Source organism: Pseudophryne corroboree, chromosome 8 (genome assembly GCF_028390025.1).
Source record: "Pseudophryne corroboree isolate aPseCor3 chromosome 8, aPseCor3.hap2, whole genome shotgun sequence".
Lineage (NCBI taxonomy): Eukaryota > Metazoa > Chordata > Amphibia > Anura > Myobatrachidae > Pseudophryne > Pseudophryne corroboree.
In genome coordinates, this window is record NC_086451.1 from 485,129,914 (window position 1) to 485,153,223 (window position 23,310).

The window sequence follows — 23,310 nt, forward strand, 5'->3', positions numbered from 1 at the left end:
AGCGACCTCTGGTGCCATCGGGTGAGACATTTACACCTCTTTTCCACCTAAGTCCCGGGTCTCACCTGAGAATTGGCGCACAAGTGCACGTTGTGTATCACCCCTATAGTGACCCGTCTGCATTATCTCGTGTGCTGATTATTGATGGTGTAAAGGACCAAGGGCCTCATGTGTATGCACCGCAATGCGCAGGCGCGTCAGATGGCTACAATGGGCATCGGCGGTCAGCGATGGGATGGTGCGAAGGATCCGTTCGCACGGGTGTTCGCAAGGTGATTGACAGGAAGAGGGCGTTTGCGGGTGGTAACTGACCGTTTTCTGGGAGTGTCAGGAAAAACGCAGGCGTTCCAAAGCGTTGTCAGGGAAAGTGTGTGACGTCAGCTCCGGCCCCGATCAGCCTCATCTCATCGCACTGGAGGAGTAAGTCCTGGGCTGCGCACACACTGCATACACTGATTTTTGTGCAGCTCTGCAACACATAGGATTGCACACTTGCACAGCGATTATACACTCCGCTATGGGAGGCGACTATCCGATCGCAGGACAGCAAAAAACGCAGCCCAGCAATCAGATCTGAATTAGGCCCCTAATCGGGGATCATTATGTGTAACGTATTCTCTCCTCCTATAGCGGTAATCTCCGTGGCACGTTGTAGCTCTGCAGACATCAGCCGTTTCCTACACAATGGGGTTTTATACTGAGATATAGAAAAGAAAGAAGGACAACGATCCCCATTGTAGAAACATCTCACAGTGCTTTAATCATAAAATATCTTCTGTCAGATTATAACAATATACACAAAGAAAGGAAGACACAAAGTAACAGCGGAGCTGCCGGGGTCACAAACACAAAATAATTCATCATTAGTGGAAATAATGTTACATCTACGCTGGATTGCAGCACATTCGCCTAAGAGAAATCATGTTCAGAACTTGTCATGCAGACTTGTTGTATCCGGCGGGATAGAGGTGACGCCTGTCTCTGCCAGGGTACCAGCATGGCATCGACCAGGGGACCAGCATAGCATCGGCCAGGGGACATAGCTAGATTAAGGGGGGGGGGGGGAGGGGGATGTAGGGCATACTGTATCCCGGGCCCCCCTTGGTCAGGGGGCCCCCCAGCCAGAGCACACTAACATCACTACCTTTCCCTCTTAAGCAGCAGCAGAACCAGCAGCCAGAATGTGAGCAGGACAGTATGTAGTGCAGGCAGAGACACAGGAGTATTAGGTTTCATGAGCTACAGGCAGAGCTTTCTGACCAGAGGAGAGATAGGAGGGTGGAGAGAGCTGTAAGTGACACAGGGATTCCAGCTTCTCCTCCTCCTCCTCACCTGGGTGTCTGAGTCCTGTGTAAACTGTTATGCAACTAGAGGTTTGTGTCTAGCGATAGAAACACACACAGAGTCCTCCTGAGTCCTGTCCCAGTGTGTAAGTAGTACAGAGACTGCTGCTATTCTTGCATGTGACAAGATAAATTATTTTATTTTTCTATGTGTATTTTAAGGTTTAAGTTGTTTTTGTTCCACTACAAGAACATTTTATAAAATAGTTATCATTCAATTAGGTGGAGCTATAAACAGTACCCAGGCATTATTAAACTATAAGTTTAAAACTAATATACACCATTGGTTTAAATTAAATATACACAATCCATACCTCCCACCATGACCCATTCCCGGAGGGATAAAATGCGCTCTACCTGGACTTCCTTCTAAATTTATGATTGCTATCACCTGTGGGGAAACACCTTTCTTATCAATTAAATAGTTAAACACAGTGACGCCAATCATATATTGAGTGGGAAGTCCAGGTAGAGAGCATTGTGTCCCTCCTGGAATGAGACATGTTGGGAGGTATGCACAATTTAATATACATCCCCCACCTTCCACCAGGGGCCCCACTGGTTAAGTGCCCTAGGCACCCCCAAGGCTTAATCCCTCCCTGCCAGGGGACCTGCATAGCGTCGGCCAGAGGACCAGCATAGCATCGGCCAGGGGACCAGCATAGCATCGGCCAGGGGACCAGCATAGCATCGGCCAGGGGACCGGTATTGAGGAGCGAGGCAGCATTATTATACTTTATATACATACATGCTCCAACAGAAGAGAACATTTATCAAAGGGTCACGGAGCTACGGTGACACATGTGTCTCATATAGTGGGGTATGAGGAGGTCGGACTCACGTCTTTACCTGCGGGGACACGTCTCATATAATGGGGTATGGGGAGGCTGGCCGGACTCAGAGCAGACATCGGTGGGGACTGTGGGGACTGGTGTCCCGGCCCTTACAGAGAGGGGGGCCCACCCCTGGCTCCTAACGCCAATAACTGCAGAGCTGCACCAGTCTGTGAATCAACAGCAGGAAGGACTACATAAAACAAGTCTTCCTGCGAATCAGATCTCTGAGAGCCGTTCCTGTCGGTCCGCAACACTCCACCTATATGTAACGTCGCAATGTATGACATCACACAGGGGTGGAGCAGTGCGGTAGCATCTTTTTTTAGGGGGGGGGGGGGGAGTGGCCCTGTCTATTTAGTCATTCCCAGGCCCAACAATTTCTGATGGCAACCCTGGCCGGACTCACGTCCTTCCCTGCGGGGACACATGTGACACAAGGGGAAAACAGATCGGCAGCGCAGAGATCCGGTGATAAAACCGCAATTTAATATCGCACAATGCACTCACATGTGACACATATTTACAAGCATATAATGCAATAAGACCTCAATACATATCCTGCGACAGGTTCTCCCACCAGAGCTCCGGATATCCAGATTACCCACCAGGGGGACTCCAGATGACTGAAGTCGCAGTCCAGAGACGCAGGTCACTTATCCGCCGCTGAACGCGTTACAGATATCCATCCTTTCTGGACTGTGACTTTAACCATCTTGGGCCCCCCTGGTGGGTAATCTGGATATCCAGAACTCTGCTGTGCCGTGCCTCTATACCATCTTCTGGCGTAAGAGTGCATGTGACTGAAATGCGCCTGGCTCTGCATGTCTTGCGTGCGCCCATTGTTGCGCAGATGCATATGCTCCGCAAGCAGATGCATGTTCCTCAGAGCATTGGGCCTCTGGTGCCACCTGGTAGAGCTTTGTAAGATCTGAGCACTTTGCTGCGCAGACTGGAAATGTCTGACCGGGGTAATTCCATCTTTGTTAGCGGATAACGCATTTGTCTGATCACGCCAGCCTCCCGGATCACTGACCGCAGATTATATGGAGGCTTTCTCTGAATAATATCCTGGATGATAATAATGATGATGCGTTATATAAAGGGCTATTTAAGTATTTGTCAAGTTTTTTTATTTTTCAGAAAATGACGTAGAAACTGCAGCTGCTGCATAATTGTATGTATTGTTACTATGTACTAACCTATGTATTAACAGCCGAGAGACACGGTTCAGTGATTGGTCCCATTAGTCTGCACCACTGCAATGGGAAATAACCTTCGTAGTACACAGATGTACTATCCTGGAGAAGTGATAAAGCAGTGATAAGTGCAGGGGGATAACGCACCAGCCAATCATTACGGGTTTGAAAAATGACAGCTAGGAGCTGATTGGCTGGTGCGTTATCACCTTCCACTTATCACTGCTTTATTTCTTCTCCAGGCTTAGTACATATTACTAAAACATAGGCCCTGAGTAATACAACAAATAGTATCTGATTCACCACAACTTTGTAATGTAACAGGAGTGATATAAAACCACAAAGCGGCAATAAACCTGATACAATTACAAGTTACTCCTGAAAGTGTAACTGTGCTACAGGCGAAGGTTTCATACACTACAATAACCAGCGTAGTGCAGTCAGTGAGACGCTGTGTAGCCCAAGCAATGGGGAAGAGGAGGCAAATCTGGAACTGTCCTAAACATGATGGAACGACTATAGAATTTTACTTTGTATTCTATTAAAGGATTTTTATTTAGGATGTGCAAATGTCCCTTTTTTATTCCTCTAAACACCTAAACCCTCACACGTCATGGCGGTTCTGTATTCACCTGAGAATCATACAGTACATGCTACCTCTCAGCACTACATGCGTGTTACATATGCTACCCCTCAGCACTACACACGTGTTACATATGCTACCCCTCCGCCCTACACACGTGTTACATATGCTACCCATCACCACTACACACGTGTTACATATGCTACCTCTCACCACTACACACGTGTTACATATGCTACCTCTCACCACTACACACGTGTTACATATGCTACCTCTCACCACTACACACGTGTTACATATGCTACCTCTCACCACTACACACGTGTTACATATGCTACCTCTCACCACTACACACGTGTTACATATGCTACCCATCACCACTACACACGTGTTACATATGCTACCTCTCACCACTACACACGTGTTACATATGCTACCTCTCAGCACTACACACGTGTTACATATGCTACCTCTCACCACTACACACGTGTTACATATGCTACCTCTCACCACTACACACGTGTTACATATGCTACCCATCACCACTACACACGTGTTACATATGCTACCTCTCACCACTACACACGTGTTACATATGCTACCTCTCACCACTACACACGATACAAATGTTTTTTTGCTGGGGGACATAAAATTAGTGGTGTAGGACAAGAGTGGCAGATGCTGAGTGTAAAGTCTGTAATTCTGTAATATTTCAACCTATCCGTACATTCCGCATCCCGGGAGCCTATCCGTACATTCCGCATGCCGGGAGCCCATCCGTACATTCCGCATGCCGGGAGCCCATCCGTACATTCCGCATGCCGGGAGCCCATCCGTACATTCCGCATGCCGGGAGCCCATCCGTACATTCCGCATCCCGGGAGCCCATCCGTACATTCCGCATCCCGGGAGCCCATCCGTACATTCCGCATCCCGGGAGCCCATCCGTACATTCCGCATCCCGGGAGCCCATCCGTACATTCCACATCCCGGGAGCCCATCCGTACATTCCACATCCCGGGAGCCCATCCGTACATTCCACATCCCGGGAGCCCATCCGTACATTCCACATCCCGGGAGCCCATCCGTACATTCCACATCCCGGGAGCCCATCCGTACATTACACATACCGGGAGCCCATCCGTACATTACACATACCGGGAGCCCATCCGTACATTACACATACCGGGAGCCCATCCGTACATTCCACATACCGGGAGCCCATCCGTACATTCCACATACCGGGAGCCCATCCGTACATTCCACATACCGGGAGCCCATCCGTACATTCCACATACCGGGAGCCCATCCGTACATTCCACACACCGGGAGCCTATCCGTACATTACACACACCGGGAGCCTATCCGTACATTACACATACCGGGAGCCTATCCGTACATTACACATACCGGGAGCCTATCCATACATTCCACATACCGGGAGCCTATCCGTACATTACACATACCGGGAGCCTATCCATACATTCCACATACCGGGAGCCTATCCGTACATTACACATACCGGGAGCCTATCCGTACATTCCACATACCGGGAGCCTATCCGTACATTACACATACCGGGAGCCTATCCGTACATTACACATACCGGGAGCCTATCCGTTATTACACATCCCGGGAGCCTATCCGTACATTGTATTCTTACAGGTTCTTGAGATGGTCACAAAACAGCATCTTATGGCTCTACACAATACAGGGCAATGTACATCCTTTTAGCTTCTTGCATGGACAGAAAGTGCCGCCACCACAGTGACACAGACAGATCTCCTGTAGAGAACACTGACAGCACAGAGACAGTCGCTGCTGTGTGACCCCAGAGACAGACACAAGTCTGTGCTCGCCCCAGACCCCTGTAATTACCCTCCCTGCAGAGACAATACTGTAAGCCGCCTTCTGCCCACACCCAGCCTGCGTTACTGCCACATTATCTACAGAGACCGTAGGACTAGTGACATCAAAGTCTAAGTGATTCTGCTGTATTAGCAGCGAGACGCCGGGTTAGGCGATGAGCTCTTTCTGGAGATACTGTATTGTACATATGATAATGGGTGAAGTAGAAGCAGCATCGGATGAAGGCTATATCAGGCATCACAGCGCTCATCTGGTCGCTACGCCTGGAAATCTGCACAGAAGGAGCCACTCATGTTGCTTCATTCTGGGTCACTGCAGAATTCAGAGTAAAAGTCTTAGTGACTGGCTTGCAGTCTTCTAGGTAACAATTGTTTTGTACAGCGTGAAAGACTGACGCAGTTTTTATTCATTCACCGTGGTTATGTGTTACTATTGTATCGTATGACTGGCTTTTAATATAAGCGCTGACAAAACCTCTCTCAGGGGGTCATTCCGACCTGATCGTAGCTGTGCTAAATTTAGAATAGATCACTGACACAGACATGCGGAGGGACGCCCACCCCCCGCACAGTCCAGCCACGCCTGCGTTGGCCGGACTGCGCCCCGAAAACGGCGGCCAAACACCGCCTTGCCGACCCCTCCTGCCCAGCAACTGCCTCTGCCTGTAAATCAGGCAGAGGTGATTGCTAGGCAACATCGGCCATCGGCCATCTGGCATGCGCTGCGGCACTGCGGCGCCAGCGCAGTTCTGACCCGATCGCACGCTGCGACCGGGTTGGAATGACCCCCTCAGTCTGATGCTCTGGTCACTGCGATGGACAAAGCTGAACTGATGATAGCTGCGGAGAAGCAGCGACATTGACCCATGGATTAATGCGGCAACAGAAATAACCCGGGCTGGTGTAGATTATTCCGTATCTGGTCCATCGGTCGACACCATATGGTCAACATGGTCAAAAGGCTGACAGGTTCAAATGGTCGACAAGACAATTGTCGACCCAACATATGGTCGACTAGATTTGTATGGAATTTTATTTTATTTTTCATACTTTACCGTCGACGTAGACTACGATTGGAAACGGTGACCTTGCCTAAGGCTCGCTCGCGATGCTGAAACCTACAAAATGACATCCTAAAAACATTTTGAAAAATCATGCGTCGACCTTTAGCTTGTGTAGACCTTTTACCCATGTCAACCACTTGGTGTCGACCTTTTCACTATATAACCAATCAGCGTGATTCCCTCTTCTATGGGATCTAATTATTTCCTGATCTGCGTATTATTGCTATTCATTAATATCACGGTTCTGTCCTGTTTGTTGTTATTCGCTGGGAGTTGTCCGCGTGTCCTGCTCGCACAATTACCCGTTCTACCGTACATAAAGGGATAAATGGTTCAGTCTCGCCATATTCTCGCCATAATCTAGGCTGGACTTCTTTTTCAAATTACATAATAAATGTTCACCGGAAATATTCTGTCACAAACGTGTATTTTATGTCCTTATGTGTCAAATACATTTCACAAAAACAATAGCAAGACTGCATTCTCCATCCAATGGAAAGATTTCACAAACGTCGCGGGCGTGATTCAGCGCATCTGCGCCTTTGTGCTAATACAGCGTACAGCAGGGGCGTAGCCAAAACTTGGTGGGCCACCACAGCAACATTTTGAAGGGCCCCCCATTCCAATGCTTCTAGAGAGACACCTCTCTGCAGCAGTTGTTAATTTTATACCTATAATAGTGCTCTAGTTCATTTTCTGACCCATAGCAGAGCCTTATTTAATGTTATGCCCCATAGTAGTGCCCTAGTTTCCTTTATGAATCGTAGTAGTGCTTAAGTTCACCCTATGTCACATGTAAGAGCTGCCAGTACACATTATGCCGCGCAGTACCCCCAATTCACATTATTATATATAGTGCTCCCCATTCATATTATGCCTCATTACAGTGCCCCGGTTCATATTATATAACATTAAAATGCCCTACAGTTCATTTTATACCACACTACAATGAGCAGGTCCAGGGGCATACCTAGATATATTGCAAGCCCCAAGGAAAAAGTTTGAAAGGACCCCCATGTACCACCCAATTGTGATAAATGTATATAACATATGTAACTGTGACAGGGAAGGTGGCCCCTCTCACCTCTGGCCCCATAGCAGCTGCACTCCCTGCACCTATGGTAACTACACCCTGTATATAACACATGTAACTGTGACAGGGAAGGTGGCCCCTCTCAGCTCTGGGCCCCATAGCAGCTGCACTCCCTGCACCTATGGTAGCTACACCCTGTATATAACATGTAACTGTGACAGGGAAGCGGAAGGTGGCCCATCTCACCTGTGGCCCCATAGCAGCTGCACTCCCTGCACCTATGGTAGCTACACCCTGTATATAACACATGTAACTGTGACAGGGAAGGTGGCCCCTCTCAGCTCTGGGCCCCATAGCAGCTGCACTCCCTGCACCTATGGTAGCTACACCCTATATATAACACATGTAACTGTGACAGGGAAGGTGGCTCCTCTCAGCTCTGGCCCCATAGCAGCTGCACCCCCTGCACCTATGGTAGCTACACCCTGTATATAACACATGTAACTGTGACAGGGAAGGTGGCCCCTCTCAGCTCTGGCCCCATAGCAGCTGCACTCCCTGCACCTATGGTAGCTACACCCTGTATATAACACATGTATCTGTGACAGGGAAGGTGGCCCCTCTCAGCTCTGGCCCCATAGCACCTGCACTCCCTGCACCTATGGTAGCTACACTCTGTATATAACACATGTAACTGTGACAGGGAAGGTGGCCCCTCTCAGCTCTGGGCCCCAAAGCAGCTGCACTCCCTGCACCTATGGTAGCTACACCCTGTATATAACACATGTAACTGTGACAGGGAAGGTGGCCCCTCTCAGCTCTGGCCCCATAGCAGCTGCACTCCCTGCACCTATGGTAGCTACACCCTGTATATAACACATGTAACTATGACAGGGAAGGTGGCTCCTCTCAGCTCTGGCCCCATAGCAGCTGCACTCCCTGCACCTATGGTAGCTACATCCTGTATATAACACGTGTAACTGTGACAGGGAAGGTGGCCCCTCTCAGCTCTGGTCCCATAGCAGCTGCCCTCCCTGCACCTATGGTAGCTACACCCTGTATATAACATGTAACTGTGACATGGAAGGTGACCCCTCTCAGCTCTGGGCCCCATAGCACCTGCACTCCCTGCACCTATGGTAGATACACCCTGTATATAACACTTGTAACTGTGACAGGGAAGGTGGCCCCTCTCAGCTCTGGTCCCATAGCAGCTGCACTCCCTGCACCTATGGTAGCTACACCCTGTATATAACACATGTAACTGTGACAGGGTAGGTGGCCCCTCTCAGCTCTGGGCCCCATAGCACCTGCACTCCCTGCACCTATGGTAGCTACATCCTGTATATAACACATGTAACTGTGACAGGGTAGGTGGCCCCTCTCAGCTCTGGGCCCCATAGCACCTGCACTCCCTGCACCTATGGTAGCTACATCCTGTATATAACACATGTAACTGTGACAGGGAAGGTGGCCCCTCTCAGCTCTGGCCCCATAGCAGCTGCACTCCCTGCACCTATGGTAGCTACACCCTGTATATAACACATGTAACTGTGACAGGGAAGGTGGCCCCTGTCAGCACTGGCCCCATAGCAGCTGAACTCCCTGCACCTATGGTAGCTACACCCTGTATATAACACGTGTAACTGTGACAGGGAAGGTGGCCCCTCTCAGCTCTGGCCCCTAAGCAGCTGCACTCCCTGCACCTATGGTAGCTACACCCTATATATAACACATGTAACTGTGACAGGGAAGGTGTCCCCTCTCAGCTCTGGTCCCATAGCAGCTGCACTCCCTGCACATATGGTAGCTACACCCTGTATATAACACGTGTAACTGTGACAGGGAAGGTGACCCCTCTCAGCTCTGGCCCCATAGCAGCTGCACTCCCTGCACCTATGGTAGCTACACCCTGTATATAACACGTGTAACTGTGACAGGGAAGGTGGCCCCTCTCAGCTCTGGCCTCATAGCAGCTGCACTCCCTGCACATATGGTAGCTACACCCTGTATATAACACGTGTAACTGTGACAGGGTAGGTGGCCCCTCTCAGCTCTGGGCCCCATAGCACCTGCACTCCCTGCACCTATGGTAGCTACATCCTGTATATAACACGTGTAACTGTGACAGGGAAGGTGGCCCCTCTCAGCTCTGGCCCCATAGCATCTGCCCTCCCTGCACCTATGGTAGCTACACCCCTGTATATAACACATGTAACTGTGACAGGGAAGGTGGCCCCTCTCAGCTCTGGCCCCATAGCAGCTGCACTCCCTGCACCTATGGTAGCTACACCCTGTATATAACATGTGTAACTGTGACAGGGAAGGTGGCCCCTCTCAGCTCTGGCCCCTAAGCAGCTGCACTCCCTGCACCTATGGTAGCTACACCCTGTATATAACACATGTAACTGTTACAGGGAAGGTGGCCCCTCTCAGCTCTGGCCCCAAAGCAGCTGCACTCCCTGCACCTATGGTAGCTACATCCTGTATATAACACATGTAACTGTGACAGGGAAGGTGGCCCCTCTCAGCTCTGGGCCCATAGCAGCTGCTCTCCCTGCACCTATGGTAGCTACACCCGGTATATAACACATGTAACTGTGACAGGGAAGGTGGCCTCTCTCAGCTCTGGGCCCCATAGCAGCTGCACTCCCTGCACCTATGGTAGCTACACCCCTGTATATAACACATGTAACTGTGACAGGGAAGGTGGCCCCTCTCAGCTCTGGCCCCATAGCAGCTGCACTCCCTGCACCTATGGTAGCTACATCCTGTATATAACACATGTAACTGTGACAGGGAAGGTGGCCCCTCTCAGCTCTGGGCCCATAGCAGCTGCTCTCCCTGCACCTATGGTAGCTACACCCGGTATATAACACATGTAACTGTGACAGGGAAGGTGGCCCCTCTCAGCTCTGGTCCCCATAGCAGCTGCACTCCCTGCACCTATGGTAGCTACACCCTGTATATAATACATGTAACTGTGACAGGGAAGGTGGCTCCTCTCAGCTCTGGGCCCCATAGCAGCTGCACTCCCTGCACCTATGGTAGCTACACCCTGTATATAATACATGTAACTGTGACAGGGAAGGTGGCTCCTCTCAGCTCTGGGCCCCATAGCAGCTGCACTCCCTGCACCTATGGTAGCTACACCCTGTATATAATACATGTAACTGTGACAGGGAAGGTGGCTCCTCTCAGCTCTGGGCCCCATAGCAGCTGCACTCCCTGCACCTATGGTAGCTACACCCTGTATATAATACATGTAACTGTGACAGGGAAGGTGGCTCCTCTCAGCTCTGGGCCCCATAGCAGCTGCACTCCCTGCACCTATGGTAGCTACACCCCTGTATATAACACATGTAACTGTGACAGGGAAGGTGGCCCCTCTCACCTCTGGCCCCATAGCAGCTGCACTCCCTGCACCTATGGTAGCTACACCCTGTATATAACACATGTAACTGTGACAGGGAAGGTGGCCCCTCTCAGCTCTGGCCCCAAAGCAGCTGCACTCCCTGCACCTATGGTAGCTACACCCCTGTATATAACACATGTAACTGTGACAGGGAAGGTGGCCCCTCTCAGCTCTGGGCCCCATAGCAGCTGCACTCCCTGCACCTATGGTAGCTACACCCTTGACGTATGATCTTCCTATTGGGGCACTCACCAGTTGTGGCACTTAACCGTCTTTGTGCATATGAAGACGCACCATTGAAGGTTGCATCTCTCTGCAATGCATTTTTGATCTGCGTTTTAGTGCGTAACCATCAGGATACATGCGCAGCGCGACTTGAGTGCATGCGCTGTATGTTCCTCTCACATACTGTAGCATGGTAAATTCCCGTGAGACACATCAACAGCGGAAGAAGAAATATGACGTTACTATGACGTGCAAAAGTCACCACATTCAGCTTCCATAGGAAAATAGCTTTACTGATGAAACCGTATTTACATGACGTGACATATACAGTAAGAACTATGGGGAGATACAGTACAACGGGCGTACAGCTTTATACAGCTCAGTATGGGTCAGCGTGTAAGGGTTATGTCGTCACAGCAACTGCAAGAGATGCCATTTATTACACACACAGAATATACACACACGCAGACACATACACACATACACACACATGCATGCACACATACAGTCATACACACACTTATACATGCACACACATTGCAATAAGCTAATTATTATATAGTCTGTCCCAGGGGTATGATTACGGCTCGGAGGCACTTCTGTGATACACTTACAAATCATCTTTGGTAAATAAAAATGACAGAAACAGCTTGGTGCTATCACAGGAAGGGATTATCTGCTACAGGTTAGGTTACTGGGATATGTACATAGTGCTTCCAGCTCTGCACACTAAGGGATATGTCTTGCAGAGTAAGATGGGCGTTAGGGCTCTGTGTCCCTGCTACGAGAAGTTGGCAATGACCTGGGAAGCTTGTAGTCAGGTGCCCACCTTCATGGTAAGTCATGGAGACGGTAGATCAGGCATTCCCAACCACGGTCCTCAAGGCACACCAACAGTGCAGGTTTTAGTGATATCCAGGCTGCAGCACAGATGGTTAAATCAAAATAACTGAGCTACTAATTAAGTCACCTGTGCTGAAGCCTGGATATCACTAAAACCTGCACTGTTAGTGTGCCTGGAGGACCGTGGTTGGGAATGCCTGCGGAAGAGGTAAGCGGGTGCACCCAATGGGGTGTAGTCAGGATCCTGACGGTAGCGATCCCGATGGTCAGAATCCCCACACCGGAATCCTGACATTCACAATGCGGACGGATCCCCAAGGTGAGTATTAGGGTTAAGGTTAGTTTTAGGGTTAGGGTTAAGCCCTAGGGGGTGGGAAAGGGTTAAGCTGCAGGAGGGGTGGGTTAGGAGTAGTGGTAGGTCTAAAATACTAAATGGGCTCCACCTTCATTCAGAGTGTCGGTTTTCCCCTGTTGGGATTTGGATTTCATACCCACCCCCATGCTTTGATGACCAAATATATCCTCCCAAAAAATGGTCTCATCCCGCACCATTATTCCGCACAGCCCATTCATGTGCAGAGAGACAAGTGCACAGTTACACATTACGTCATTGGCCCTCTCTGCGGTATTACCGGCCGGTTTACATCACAGAAACAGCACGCTTATATGTTACAGCAGACTGGAGGATTGGGAACATGATAATAAATAAATTACGGTAAAAAGAGGTCTCTGGTCATGAACTCCAGCCATGGTTGTAATGATCCTTCAGCAAGCAGTAAAACTATAATATCACAACACAATATATCTTCTGTATAAAGTGACGGAACCAGGTGACACATGGCTCCAGTAGGTATCACACAGCTGGTGTAAATTCCTAACACCGAGCTATCCTTACTACATACCTCCCAACATGACCTTCTCCAGGAGGGACACAATGCTCTGCTCCTGGACTTCCCTCTTAATTTATGATTGCCATCACCTGTGCTGAAACACCTTTCTTATCCATTAACCTGTTCAAAACAGGTGCCGGTAATCACAAATTAGGAGGGAAGTCCAGGAGAAGAGCATTCTGTCCCTCCTGGAGAGGGTCATGTTGGGAGGTATGACAGGTATGAGCACTGGGTCAGTATTAGGGTACAGCAGAGGTGATGGTAATAATACAGTAAGAGGGAAGAGCAGGAGCAGAGCATTGTGTCCTCCTGGAGAGGTCATGTTGGGAGGTATGACAGGTATGAGCACTGGGTCAGTATTAGGGTACAGCACAGGTGATGGTAATCATACAGTAAGAGGGAAGAGCAGGAGCAGAGCATTGTGTCCTCCTGGAGAGGGTCATGTTGGGAGGTATGACATAGGTATGAGCACTGGGTCAGTATTAGGGTACAGCATAGGTGATGGTAATCATACAGTAAGAGGGAAGAGCAGGAGCAAAGCATTGTGTCCTCCTGGAGAGGTCATGTTGGGAGGTATGACATAGGTATGAGCACTGGGTCAGTATTAGGGTACAGCACAGGTGATGGTAATCATACAGTAAGAGGGAAGTGCAGGAGCAGAGCATTGTGTCCTCCTGGAGAGGTCATGTTGGGAGGTATGACATAGGTATGAGCACTGGGTCAGTATTAGGGTACAGCACAGGTGATGGTAATCATACAGTAAGAGGGAAGTGCAGGAGCAGAGCATTGTGTCCTCCTGGAGAGGTCATGTTGGGAGGTATGACAGGTATGAGCACTGGGTCAGTATTAGGGTACAGCACAGGTGATGGTAATAATACAGTAAGAGGGAAGAGCAGGAGCAGAGCATTCTGTCCTCCTGGAGAGGTCATGTTGGGAGGTATGACATAGGTATGAGCACTGGGTCAGTATTGGGGTACAGCACAGGTGATGGTAATCATACAGTAAGAGGGAAGAGCAGGAGCAGAGCATTGTGTCCTCCTGGAGAGGTCATGTTGGGAGGTATGTTACTATTACACCTGGGCAGCTGGATCTGCAAGCCTCCCCGGCCTCAACCCCGCCCCATTCTAGCTTAATGACTTTTCCCACAAGGCTACAGCCAGCCATATATTGGGACAAGTGGCTGCTCCATATAATAAGTCTATTACCACATAACAATGGGCCGGTCAGCGTCAAACTGGAGATATGGTTTTCTCTACTTAAGCATTATTTGCATCATTATAAACATCATCTTTGCTGTAACGGGTGAGGAGGACGCGATAAAGCAACCTTTGACACTTCAGCCATTAGTTAGCTACAGTCACCAATAACTTATGTGCCACCGCCAAGGACGTGGGTTCCACAACAACGGTAAAGGCCGGGACTGAGCCCAACACAAAGATTATACAGACATAAAACAAAAACCACGTATAATTACTGTCCGTAGAGTATGCTCATAAGAAATGTCATTAGAAACCATTCATAATACAATACCACCCTTGTAAGAATATATTTTTTTCTTATGGCACCCTAATATTGGCACTGAGTTATTCATTAAAAATATAAAACATTTCATATTTGTTTTGTTTTTTACAGCAAATGAGCCTATTTCTATATCACAGTATTTCAGAGTCATCAGTAGACACTTCTCAAGCCACAGTATGTCTACAGAGAAAAGATTTACAGAGGCTAAATGGACCATAGCAACAATGGAATGGTCGGAGTAATCAATACTAAGTATTTACTTAAAGTGATATTTTGCACAACAAATAGTCACTCAATGAGAGGGGTTTTGGGCTTGTTCTTACTGAGACCTTTATTTCTCCAATGCGAGCCCCCGTTACACCAGTTCACTCTGCATGTGTATGTGGAACTGGTAGGGCTGGTAAAACAGTGCCGGTTGCCCCTGAGGAATGTAGTAGTTGTTGAAGTTTCTATCGCTCATGTAGGGAGCCGGTTGGTAGTAGCACGTAACGTTTGCTGTGTTTGGGATGATGTTTTGCTCCCCGAGAACCTTCAAAGCAAGAATGGTTATCATGTTGAGAGTCTGCCTACGCTCATGACCCATGAGGCACACTGTGCTGTCATTCACCACGTTGCGCAGTATCATCAAGTAGTCATACTTGCTTTTCTCCTCTCCAATGAAATGATTGCGCAGGTAGGACTCGATTTTCCTCTGCTGTTCCTCCACGTCGGGAAAGTCAATGAAAAACCTGGAACACATATAACGCTCCAGGGACTTGATTTCAACCTCATCGGTTGGCTTGTAGTCACGCACTAGGAGATTGCTGTATTTAAGAAGCCCACCTCCTCGAATCTCTTCTGGGTTCCTTGTCGCAATGAGTCGACACCTCAGATGTTCCATGGCTTCCTTGAAGTCTCCATACATGCTCTCTGCAACAACAGTGGGGTAGACATCTGAGGTCAAGTCGCAGTCCTTGTCTGTGTAGACATTTAGGATCGAATCCAGGATGATCTGGAAAGAGTCCACACTAAACTCAAACTGCCGTCTTAAAGAGTTGACAAATTTAAGCTCTACGTTCTTGCCACTGTTGTTGGACAAAGAGATTAAACTCCAGCGGTCATGTTCCGTCGATACCTTGACCATCTTTTGTACATACGCCTCATTCATGGTGAGAGCGGTGATCTTCTCCTTGTTGACACATTTGGGTAGAAAATCCAAAAGAGAATCCAGGACAATCTCCTTAACGGTCTGGAATGCCCGCTCTCCTGGAAGCTCCACGCCAAAAATGATGTCCAAGTCTTTACAGCTGGTCCCGTTTTGCTGCATGAGGATGTGACTGGCTGTGGATCCATTCAGACGGATGTCACGTATCACAATCTGCTTTTTTACAAGTTGCTCTTTCACCACATGGATGATGTCCCTCGGCTTCATCTCCATGGTTGGGAAGTTACCTCGTCCATGGATGGGTATAATCTCGGTCAGGACCTGATCTAGGATGGTGACTTGGTCCTGGCTCAGATTGTTGAATCTGCAGTCCGACTGTTCAGTCATGATGGACAACCAGTGATACAGCTGTATGGGGAAAAAGGACCATGTTAGGATCAACTGTAGTGGAGGATGCAGAGAACACAAACATATCTCAAGTTTTGGAGACACATATCACAGAGGAGGATACCTGGAATATAACATTTATAGAGAGCACGTTATAAACACCCTAACAGCAAATAACAGATAACTCTACACCCACGCAGCAAATATATATCAGGGACAATATCTGCTATCAGATGATAACAATATACTTGCAGCGCCAAGTAGGTAGCTCACCAATCCCTATCTCCAATACCCCAAGGCCCAGTTAAGATACCAAGGCAGCCGACCCTAGAAGTGCAATTAGGCCACAGGCATACCTCCCAACTTTTCAAAATTTTAAATCGGGATCCTACGCGCACCTGAATAGGGGTGGAGTCTTGAGGAAAGGGGGCATGTCCATATGCCCATCAGGTCACGACCCATGATTTGTGCCATTGGAGGGGGCATGACACGTTCGCCACCCTGTGGGAATCCCAGCATTATGGCAGCTGCCCCCAGACTCCTCCCGTCACTGAATGGAAGGCGCGCGGCGCACATGCACACGGCATCCATTACCGCTGATCGCTACTGCAGCTAGAGTGATGGTGTGACAAAGTGTCTCCCAGCCTGTCCCACTAAGATCACCATGGTTGGAAGATATGCCCAAAAGGTACAAACCTGTATAGTCAGCTTTAACTGTCCCTATCCTAGGGGGTTATATATTCCATGTATATGTATATACAGCATTAGGCAGTCATTAATCTGCATTGCATGAAGACACAGCACAAAACATCAGGAGACAATGAGACCAGACAGGTGAAGTAATGCAGTGAGCACAAGTAGCTGCAGTAAGGTATGTACAGGCCAGTAAGTTATCTGGAGGCTTTAAACATCCGTCCTGGATCTAATCATTTCTTTCAAAGTATTTACTATCTACCTGCAGCGATTGCCGGAGTGTTTCTCTATGATTATGGCTCTTGTCATTTTAAAATATTGTGGTGAGAGGGTTTGTGTCTCACCACAATTGTGCTCATTCTGCGAGATCAACTCCCTCCAAGGTAGAAGAAAACCAGACCTGCATATCTTGCAAATTGCAACTGGAGAAACAGGTCCAGGTTTTCCAGCACACCCAGAGACTGCAGGAAGTCAGGTGCAGGAGAGGGTTTAAAACTCCCAAACAACCACAGTACATTGCGCTGATGCCTATTAGGGGCCAGTGAGCAGGGATCAGTTTGCAGCACCAGGGACTGTGGACATTGGCCCTGCTGGGGAGTATGGAATATGTGTAGCTGCAAGCCACTACAGAGGACTGATGATGGAGCACAAGAAGTGCTAGGACTTTTTAAGTTTATGTTTTTATTTTTCTGTTTGTATCTATGTGACCAGGCCCAAGCCTGAAAATACTTTGCTCAGTGTCTGCTGCCAGTAAAGACGCTATGTTGTTACTGGAAGTCCTTATTTCAAGAACCCGTGTTACATTTGGTGGTCCGTACTCTGGGACAACTTGCGCTACTGAGTCACTGCGCAAAAGCCAGACACCTTCTGCATATCCCAAAGGATAAAGGCATAAATACTGGTTACAGGAGTATTGGTTTGCGGACCAAAATAGCCGTAGTTGTATTAAATCTGAGTTGCATTATGAGAAGTTACCGCTGTGAAGTTAAACAGTTGATATAAGTGAAATGTTGACTGCTATATAAAAGGCAGGCTTAGCTGCTGTTGTATCATTAGGTGCCACCTGAACGGAGCAGGACAAACACGTGGAGGTCTAATTAACTGCTGAAACCGAAAATGGCTGTTTGTTTTTTTTTTTTTGGGGGGGGGGGGCGTTGGGGGGGGGGGGGGTTGGGTATGTCCTATTTAACCCATGCATTGCTGGTCAGAGGGAAAGTGTTTTGTTTTTGTGTGTGGTACTAAAAATCTATCTGTACAAACTGGCTTCTTATTTAAGAACACCAAAGTTCATGTGTACTCCATCTGCTATAAACATGGAGGAACTTTTCCGTACTGTAGTAAGGGGGTCATTCCGAGTTGTTCGTAGCTGTGCTAAAATTATCGCAGCTACGATCATTCACACTGACATGTGGGGGGACGCCCAGCACAGGGCTAGTCCGCACCGCATGTCAGTCGTCCCCCCCCCTCCGCAGAAGTGCAAAAGCATGGCACAGCGGCGATGCCTTTGCACTTCAAGAGTAGCTCCCGGCCAGCGCAGCTTTAGCGTGCTGGCCGGGAGCAACTCATCGCTCCCCGGCCCCGCAATGGCTGCAGGTGACATCGCACTGCCGCTGCGGCCCGCCCCCCGTTCCCACGAAACAGCGGCCAAACGCCGCCGTTCCGCCCCCTCCCGCCCAGCGATCACCTCTGCCTGTCAATCAGGCAGAGGCGATCGCAGCCCTGCTACGGCCTTCGGCCGTCTGGCATGCGCAGTAGGGACCCGTTCGCTCGGCTGCGACAAAAAGCAGACGAGCGAACGGGTCAGAATGACCCCCTAAATCTGCTAGCCTCACATCAAAATACAGAGGAGCAGATGTTACAATTAGTGACCCAGACAGTGGGCATAACAACTGCTGCAGGGCATCTGAAGAACATGTCTGCTTCAGATGATGCTGAGGTGCATTTATTAATATGTGAAGGCAGGGACGTGCCTGCATCACCTCACCGCACGTCACTGGTGAAAGGGTGGCGCTTGGGCTGATAAGCTCGCCCCTATCTTACTGGTGAGGCTCAGAGCCTATGCTGAGCTATCCTCCGCTGATGCAGGAAAATATGACTTGGTAAAAGTACTATTCTAGCCTGGTCAGGTTTAACTCCTTCTGGTAAAGCAAAGCGCTTCCCGGAATGGGCCCTATTACCAGGGGTCCCAATTCGGAAGCAGGTGGCAGAACTCGCCAGACAGGGGTAGAGTTGGCTCCAGCCAGAAGACCGCGCTGCCGCTCAGATTGAGGAGACAGTGGTAACTGACCGGTGTATAAGAACACAAAGGCGGAATATGCAGAGCTGGGTCATACACGCTGATCCTCAGAACTTAGAGGAATTAATAACAGTAGTGTAGCAGTATGAGATGAGCGCCTGAAATTTTTCGGGTTTTGTGTTTTGGTTTTGGGTTCGGTTCCGCGGCCGTGTTTTGGGTTCGAACGCGTTTTGGCAAAACCTCACCGAATTATTTTTGTCGGATTCGGGTGTGTTTTGGATTCGGGTGTTTTTTTCCAAAAACACTAAAAAACAGCTTAAATCATAGAATTTGGGGGTCATTTTGATCCCAAAGTATTATTAACCTCAAAAACCATAATTTACACTCATTTTCAGTCTATTCTGAATACCTCACACCTCACAATATTATTTTTAGTCCTAAAATTTGCACCGAGGTCGCTGTGTGAGTAAGATAAGCGACCCTAGTGGCCGACACAAACACCGGGCCCATCTAGGAGTGGCACTGCAGTGTCACGCAGGATGTCCCTTCCAAAAAACCCTCCCCAAACAGCACATGACGCAAAGAAAAAAAGAGGCGCAATGAGGTAGCTGTGTGAGTAAGATTAGCGATCCTAGTGGCCGACACAAACACCGGGCCCATCTAGGAGTGGCACTGCAGTGTCACGCAGGATGGCCCTTCCAAAAAACCCTCCCCAAACAGCACATGACGCAAAGAAAAAAAGAGGCGCAATGAGGTAGCTGACTGTGTGAGTAAGATTAGCGACCCTAGTGGCCGACACAAACACCGGGCCCATCTAGGAGTGGCACTGCAGTGTCACGCAGGATGGCCCTTCCAAAAAACCCTCCCCAAACAGCACATGACGCAAAGAAAAAAAGAGGCGCAATGAGGTAGCTGACTGTGTGAGTAAGATTAGCGACCCTAGTGGCCGACACAAACACCGGGCCCATCTAGGAGTGGCACTGCAGTGTCACGCAAGATGTCCCTTCCAAAAAACCCTCCCCAAACAGCACATGACGCAAAGAAAAAAAGAGGCGCAATGAGGTAGCTGTGTGAGTAAGATTAGCGACCCTAGTGGCCGACACAAACACCGGGCCCATCTAGGAGTGGCACTGCAGTGTCACGCAGGATGTCCCTTCCAAAAAACCCTCCCCAAACAGCACATGACGCAAAGAAAAAAAGAGGCGCAATGAGGTAGCTGACTGTGTGAGTAAGATTAGCGACCCTAGTGGCCGACACAAACACCGGGCCCATTTAGGAGTGGCACTGCAGTGTCACGCAGGATGTCCCTTCCAAAAACCCTCCCCAATCAGCACATGATGCAAAGAAAAAGAAAAGAAAAAAGAGGTGCAAGATGGAATTATCCTTGGGCCCTCCCACCCACCCTTATGTTGTATAAACAAAACAGGACATGCACACTTTAACCAACCCATCATTTCAGTGACAGGGTCTGCCACACGACTGTGACTGATATGACGGGTTGGTTTGGACCCCCCCCAAAAAAGAAGCAATTAATCTCTCCTTGCACAAACTGGCTCTACAGAGGCAAGATGTCCACCTCATCTTCACCCTCCGATATATCACCGTGTACATCCCCCTCCTCACAGATTATCAATTCGTCCCCACTGGAATCCACCATCTCAGCTCCCTGTGTACTTTGTGGAGGCAATTGCTGCTGGTCAATGTCTCCGCGGAGGAATTGATTATAATTCATTTTAATGAACATCATCTTCTCCACATTTTCTGGATGTAACCTCGTACGCCGATTGCTGACAAGGTGAGCGGCGGCACTAAACACTCTTTCGGAGTACACACTTGTGGGAGGGCAACTTAGGTAGAATAAAGCCAGTTTGTGCAAGGGCCTCCAAATTGCCTCTTTTTCCTGCCAGTATAAGTACGGACTGTGTGACGTGCCTACTTGGATGCGGTCACTCATATAATCCTCCACCATTCTATCAATGTTGAGAGAATCATATGCAGTGACAGTAGACGACATGTCCGTAATCGTTGTCAGGTCCTTCAGTCCGGACCAGATGTCAGCATCAGCAGTCGCTCCAGACTGCCCTGCATCACCGCCAGCGGGTGGGCTCGGAATTCTGAGCCTTTTCCTCGCACCCCCAGTTGCGGGAGAATGTGAAGGAGGAGATGTTGACAGGTCGCGTTCCGCTTGACTTGACAATTTTGTCACCAGCAGGTCTTTCAACCCCAGCAGACCTGTGTCTGCCGGAAAGAGAGATCCAAGGTAGGCTTTAAATCTAGGATCGAGCACGGTGGCCAAAATGTAGTGCTCTGATTTCAACAGATTGACCACCCGTGAATCCTTGTTAAGCGAATTAAGGGCTGCATCCACAAGTCCCACATGCCTAGCGGAATCGCTCCCTTTTAGCTCCTTCTTCAATGCCTCCAGCTTCTTCTGCAAAAGCCTGATGAGGGGAATGACCTGACTCAGGCTGGCAGTGTCTGAACTGACTTCACGTGTGGCAAGTTCAAAGGGCATCAGAACCTTGCACAACGTTGAAATCATTCTCCACTGCACTTGAGACAGGTGCATTCCATCTCCTATATCGTGCTCAATTGTATAGGCTTGAATGGCCTTTTGCTGCTCCTCCAACCTCTGAAGCATATAGAGGGTTGAATTCCACCTCGTTACCACTTCTTGCTTCAGATGATGGCAGGGCAGGTTCAGTAGTTTTTGGTGGTGCTCCAGTCTTCTGTACGTGGTGCCTGTACGCCGAAAGTGTCCCGCAATTTTTCTGGCCACCGACAGCATCTCTTGCACGCCCCTGTCGTTTTTAAAAAAATTCTGCACCACCAAATTCAAGGTATGTGCAAAACATGGGACGTGCTGGAATTTGCCCATATTTAATGCACACACAATATTGCTGGCGTTGTCCGATGCCACAAATCCACAGGAGAGTCCAATTGGGGTAAGCCATTCCGCGATGATCTTCCTCAGTTGCCGTAAGAGGTTTTCAGCTGTGTGCGTATTCTGGAAAGCGGTGATACAAAGCGTAGCCTGCCTAGGAAAGAGTTGGCGTTTGCGAGATGCTGCTACTGGTGCCGCCGCTGCTGTTCTTGCGGCGGGAGTCCATACATCTACCCAGTGGGCTGTCACAGTCATATAGTCCTGACCCTGCCCTGCTCCACTTGTCCACATGTCCGTGGTTAAGTGGACATTGGGTACAACTGCATTTTTTAGGAGACTGGTGAGTCTTTTTCTGACGTCCGTGTACATTCTCGGTATCGCCTGCCTAGAGAAGTGGAACCTAGATGGTATTTGGTAACGGGGGCACACTGCCTCAATAAATTGTCTAGTTCCCTGTGAACTAACGGCGGATACCGGACGCACGTCTAACACCAACATAGTTGTCAAGGACTCAGTTATCCGCTTTGCAGTAGGATGACTGCTGTGATATTTCATCTTCCTCGCAAAGGACTGTTGAACAGTCAATTGCTTACTGGAAGTAGTACAAGTGGGCTTACGACTTCCCCTCTGGGATGACCATCGACTCCCAGCGGCAACAACAGCAGCGCCAGCAGCAGTAGGCGTTACACGCAAGGATGCATCGGAGGAATCCCAGGCAGGAGAGGACTCGTCAGACTTGCCAGTGACATGGCCTGCAGGACTATTGGCATTCCTGGGGAAGGAGGAAATTGACACTGAGGGAGTTGGTGGGGTGGTTTGCGTGAGCTTGGTTACAAGAGGAAGGGATTTACTGGTCAGTGGACGGCTTCCGCTGTCACCCAAAGTTTTTGAACTTGTCACTGACTTATTATGAATGCGCTGCAGGTGACGTATAAGGGAGGATGTTCCGAGGTGGTTAACGTCCTTACCCCTACTTATTACAGCTTGACAAAGGGAACACACGGCTTGACACCTGTTGTCCGCATTTCTGGTGAAATACCTCCACACCGAAGAGCTGATTTTTTTGGTATTTTCACCTGGCATGTCAACGGCCATATTCCTCCCACGGACAACAGGTGTCTCCCCGGGTGCCTGACTTAAACAAACCAC

The 23,310-nt window shown here is 49.0% G+C and overlaps 1 protein-coding gene across 3 annotated transcripts in view; it reads right to left on the reverse strand.

Moving 5' to 3' along the window:
* Nucleotides 1–15,130: 15,130 nt before the first annotated feature.
* TENT5D (terminal nucleotidyltransferase 5D) overlaps nucleotides 15,131–23,310 on the reverse strand; it is a 53,338-nt gene continuing 45,158 nt past the window's right edge. For all 3 annotated transcript variants that reach the window (XM_063935764.1, XM_063935766.1, XM_063935765.1), the window contains exon 3: nucleotides 15,131–16,369. In XM_063935764.1, coding sequence (XP_063791834.1) covers nucleotides 15,173–16,348 — 1,176 coding nt within the window. In that variant the 5' untranslated portion in view covers nucleotides 16,349–16,369 and the 3' untranslated portion in view covers nucleotides 15,131–15,172. The remainder of the gene's footprint in view (nucleotides 16,370–23,310) is intronic.